We start from the raw sequence: 4,792 nt of genomic DNA on the forward strand, positions 1-4,792 counted from the left end.
ATTACGCTTTAACTTTCCTTGAATCCTGATATTTAATGAAATGAATTGTATCGAGCACGAGTTGTATGCTAATCTAGGTTAAGCCACAACAAACGATGTGGGAAGTTCTTTTTTCACTCGTGAGTTACCAAATGCGTGAACTCATACGGCTAAAGGTAATCTCAGACAACAGACGGACAATGTAGCCATCTATTACAAATTTCTGTTCAGAGTTCTAAGATCCGTGCAACAGTTAACGGAGCTCTATGCCACAATGGTGTCAATGGCTTACTTTAGCAGTGAACAAAATCCAGAACCATTCAATATATTTAAGTTGGATCCATCAAAAGTTTAGATCCCTCGTAACTCGTTTTTGCATTATTTGATTAAGCAGAGAGGGCCACCTGTGAGAAAAAAAAATGACTGACTGATTTTTCGTTAGACGCACCTCTTTCAAAATTCAAATCATATCATTGAAATTGTACAAAGTCAGACAAACTTAAAACACTCTTCTTAGAAGTTATGATGCTAGAGTTATAAAACTAATGCTCCTGGGAAAATTTTCTAAAGAGGCCTTTATAGTAAAAGCATACAAAGGCTTAAGCTCTTCCACTTTGCTTTTTAATCCTGGAGTCACTTGTTGAAAGCGCTGACCCAGAGATCTTGTTAACTTCATACAGCAATGCAGCCGAGAACAGGAAACTACATTTATGCAACAAATATTAGAACATCAACAATGAGTTAATATGAAAATTAAAAAAAAAAAGATATTTTTATGTTTTTTAAATACTGAAAGATGCACAGCAAGCCATCGTGTTGCTGTGCTAGGATATGATTTCTCATCTTTATAAGCCAGACCACGATAATGTCAATACTTTGGTACACTAGGCCATCACTGCTAATATATTCTTCACAAAGATCCTTTTTATTTCATTAAAATAACTATACCCTCCGAAATGGAAGCATCCTTCTGACTTTTGCAAGCATATTAAGCTGCTAAAACCTATGAAGCAGACTCTGACAGAGACATGAACTGATATAAACTCTCCAATTCAGCTAATGTAATAATATAGGGCACACACACACATATATACAAGAAGTCTATCAAGTGAGAACAGGACAGGCCACAGGTAAAATAACTAAAGTTTTTCTATTAATTTTTATAGAGCAAATAAGTTTTAGGCCTCACTCACGTTGAGCCAGCCCTAAGTGAAAACTCTTTATTTTGAGAAATAAGAACAATAAATATGCTACTATTAAACCTTATTTATTTTGAGACCAGAGGTGTCATTGGCTTTTGAGATGTGTTTTTTCTTCTCCCTCTCTCTTCTTTTTTGAATATTTCAGATACTACACTTCTCACTGAGTTTCTTATTCATTCATAAGGCAAAAGAGGGTTGGGGGGAGCATACCATGTAGTGATGCAAACTCGGTGGACAGTGCTTGCAGCAATCAGAGCAACTGCTTCTGCAACTATGACTGCAAAATAAAAATTTACTATCTTCATTTTCCATAAGCATAAAACACAATACTAGATGTTCTTCAAATGTAACAACTCCTTTTAAAGAGTGAGTGACCTAGACAATAAAATTCAGCATCTCTTCAGCTGCATGTGCCACTTGAATTGTTATTGCTAATGCTAATGACATAATATGAATGAAAAAAAATCCAGTAATTATACAGTTTCTTCTGTTACATACGTGTTTACTCATTCAAATAATGTTCTCTCACTTTCTGATCAGTCTAACTTACTATACTAATTTATGCGCCTATATTGCAGAAGTTTAGAAAAGGGATATCACAATCCTCTTTGACAAAACTGTCTTCTTTTTACTTCTTTATGAAGAATTAATATCTATCATTTTGCCTCTCTAAATAGACATGAAGAAATACAAACCCTCTGTACAATGCTGCATAATCTTGTTTACCTTCTATACATATTGCAGAACGATATAGTCTGCAGTTGTAAAACTCTGACATGCAGAAAGCTCTCCACAAAATAACAAGCTTGGACTATTTTTACAATGAGAGGTTAAACTTATAATGACAACTAGACACAGGAAAGCATATTCATAACTGCCTAAAAACACAGGCCCAATGCTGGTAAACAAGCATAAAAAACTTGTCGAAACTTATGGTACTGATGCACAAAGGACAGTACAGTAAAGTCACTAACAACTAATTGCCTTAACCTTAAGTAGTATGTTTCAAAGTTTAACATCACAAAATTGGAAAGTTACAAACAATACTCATTCTGTTAAACTTGTTTTTAAATTCCCTAAATATAAAACAATACAGTTTGTCATCAACATTCAAAATCAATGTGTACTTACCAGCTCCCCAACCAGTTCTTGCACCAATTGTTTCCTGCAAATTTCCAATGAACTGCAGACACATGTAAATACCTTAAATTACCTTGAAAGATTTAGCTTTTATAGAATTCTTGGAAGAATTATATGAGTAAAAGATAATTAAAAGAAGACTACATAGATAAGTACAAGAATTCACATATATCTCGTTAAAATAAGTCACCACAGTCCATCTAGCACTAGTTTGAACAAAAGATTCTTTGCTTTTCTCAAGGTAGAAGGATCGTATAAATGAGTGACCAAGGAATCAATATATTTGAACATTAACCAACAACTACAAAGTGATAAAAATAGGGATTTTCTAAGTCTTCCGAAAATCTTCTGGCTTCATTTTACAGAAATGGCACTTCTCATTAGAATTACAAAGAATCATGCAGTGCACAATTTGATGCCTTCTAGAGACAAACCTTTATACAAATATGTTTATAGACTATAATACAAGTACAAATAACCAAACACTAGTATCAAAACGGCTGTAATGACAAAGGAAAAGTGATAGTCATTCTTCATTTTCTGATGTCATAACAAATATTTTTTCCTTCCTTCCTTCTATTCTATCATTGATCTTATTACTCAGAAAAGAACATAATATTATCAGCATATAAAACTTCAAAGCTGAGAAAGAAGTCAAGAGGTGGATTCAAAACTCACGGTTAGGAGCACAAGAAATAGGATAGAGCTAACAAACCCTCCAAGTATAGTGTATAATTCTGATGATGCTAGTTTCCCTCGGTACATTTCTTGAAGTGAGAGAATGACTGTGAAGAGAAGAAAGGAATACAGCATGGAACTCCCAGACCCAGCCATGGCCTTCTCATTGCAAGTTCAGCAATTGTGAACACAGAAACAATTGTGAGAATAACAGGAAAAAAATCACCATCACCCATCACTGAGTTGCAAGCAGAAACAGCACAAAAGTATAAAGCACATTATACCAAAATTACAACATATGCTTGCCATGAATCCAAACAGCCACGTATCTGTAGTGGCCACAAGTATAATCCACTTAAATGTTTTTATCCATGACATGAAAACGCTCTTTACAGTGTATATGGCAAGCTTCTCTTCACGAAAAACAGGAATAGCAAGTAAGTCGGGCTTGATAAGTTTCAAACTAGTAAACAACCAACTTTATTCTTGCATTATTACTCACTCTATCAAGTGGTCCTTACAGTATAAAAATTACTTAAATAGTTCTAAAACTATGAGAAATCATGCCAAGTACTAAGTGCATGTTTGGTTTGCAATTAAAATTGTTGCAGCACACGTTCCAATGTAGATCTAATGGACAAAAACAAAAGCAAGGGTCTTGATCCTTTGGCACAATGACTTTTGCCTCAAAAAGTCATTTTGCATCAGATTTTCAAACATTCACTAAGCAGTCCCCTAAATATTAAAAACCCTTCAAATTGGTTCCTAAACTTTACTGAAACACATCAACTAGACTAAAGTGACGGATATTCAATACTTCAGAGATGATTTAAATAGTTTTATTACTTTAGGAGCGACTTAAGGGAGGGGATAATAGCTCGGCGACGAAATTGATGGTTTATTCAATTTCAAACATGCAGAATAAGCACACACTCTTCAGCAAAAGGAAACAAGGAAGCCACCCCGTGCAAGAAAACATCGATAATGCTACTAATTTAACCGCTCAAACACAAAGGCATGAACGGCAGATTTAGCTTATAAGTAGCTGAAGCTATGAAGTTCACAAAAACAAAAAGTCAACAACTAAAGCTCAACGAATCCAACAATGTTCTCAAGGTACACCGATCCCAAGCGTAAATATAATATCTGACCAAAAACCCTAACTCCAAGCTACGCAAGCCGAGTTTCATAAAAAACAAACAACAATTCGCCGTCCAAACAAGCAGAAAAGAAGCATCGGGGGATTCGAGATCAAATCCATCAATTTAATTCCCTATAACTCTAGCATTTTCACAGAAAACAAGCAAAGAATAAGAGAAGTGAAGAAATAGAGAAACAAAGGAGCTTACCTCAGATCGGAGCAGCGGTTTCAGTTCAGATCTCGACCAAACGCACGAGTCAAATACCCGAGGGCAATTTGATAAATCTTCACTCTTCAGTAGTATTTTTCAACAAAAAATATTTTAGGAATTTTTTAAAATAAGAATATTTTTAAAAATTACTGAACACTTAATTTTATTCAATATTTTTTAAAATATATTTTTAATTTTAATTCTAAAGCTAACTTAATTTAATAATCCCTCCATATCTATACATACAAAGTATAAATGTGTATCATTGATCTGAAACTGAATAATTTATATCTCAAAAGATATTTATTTATTAAGTGTTAGAGATTACATATTTTAATTATAATATAATTTATATATTTGGAAGTATTTATTTATTATAAATTATAATTATACTACTAAATATTCCTGCTAAAATATAATATCAAGGCTACGAAAAAAGTA

The 4,792-nt window shown here is 33.6% G+C and overlaps 1 protein-coding gene across 1 annotated transcript; it reads right to left on the reverse strand.

Annotated features, from left to right (window-relative positions):
• Positions 1 to 335: 335 nt before the first annotated feature.
• On the reverse strand, positions 336 to 4,556 carry LOC114415448 (protein KRTCAP2 homolog). The gene is made up of 5 exons (XM_028380131.1): positions 4,349 to 4,556; positions 3,000 to 3,158; positions 2,313 to 2,364; positions 1,392 to 1,458; positions 336 to 681 (listed from the first exon to the last, which is right to left on the reverse strand). The coding sequence occupies exons 2-5, from the start codon at positions 3,153 to 3,155 to the stop codon at positions 579 to 581; spliced, it is 378 nt and encodes a 125-aa protein (XP_028235932.1). The 5' UTR covers positions 3,156 to 3,158; positions 4,349 to 4,556; the 3' UTR covers positions 336 to 578.
• Between the last annotated feature and the right edge of the window lie 236 nt (positions 4,557 to 4,792).

This window comes from Glycine soja, chromosome 6 (assembly GCF_004193775.1).
Source record: "Glycine soja cultivar W05 chromosome 6, ASM419377v2, whole genome shotgun sequence".
Lineage (NCBI taxonomy): Eukaryota > Viridiplantae > Streptophyta > Magnoliopsida > Fabales > Fabaceae > Glycine > Glycine soja.

Excerpts from the sequence above, each read along its gene's own strand:
- LOC114415448 (XM_028380131.1), bottom strand. The coding sequence starts at position 3,155 with ATGGCTGGGTCTGGGAGTTCCATGCTGTATTCCTTTCTTCTCTTCACA. Across the intron at positions 1,459-2,312 it reads AAGAACTGGTTGGGGAGCTG|TCATAGTTGCAGAAGCAGTT; the intron begins GTAAGTACACAT and ends TTTATTTTGCAG. Across the intron at positions 682-1,391 it reads CGAGTTTGCATCACTACATG|TTTCCTGTTCTCGGCTGCAT; the intron begins GTATGCTCCCCC and ends GCATAAATGTAG.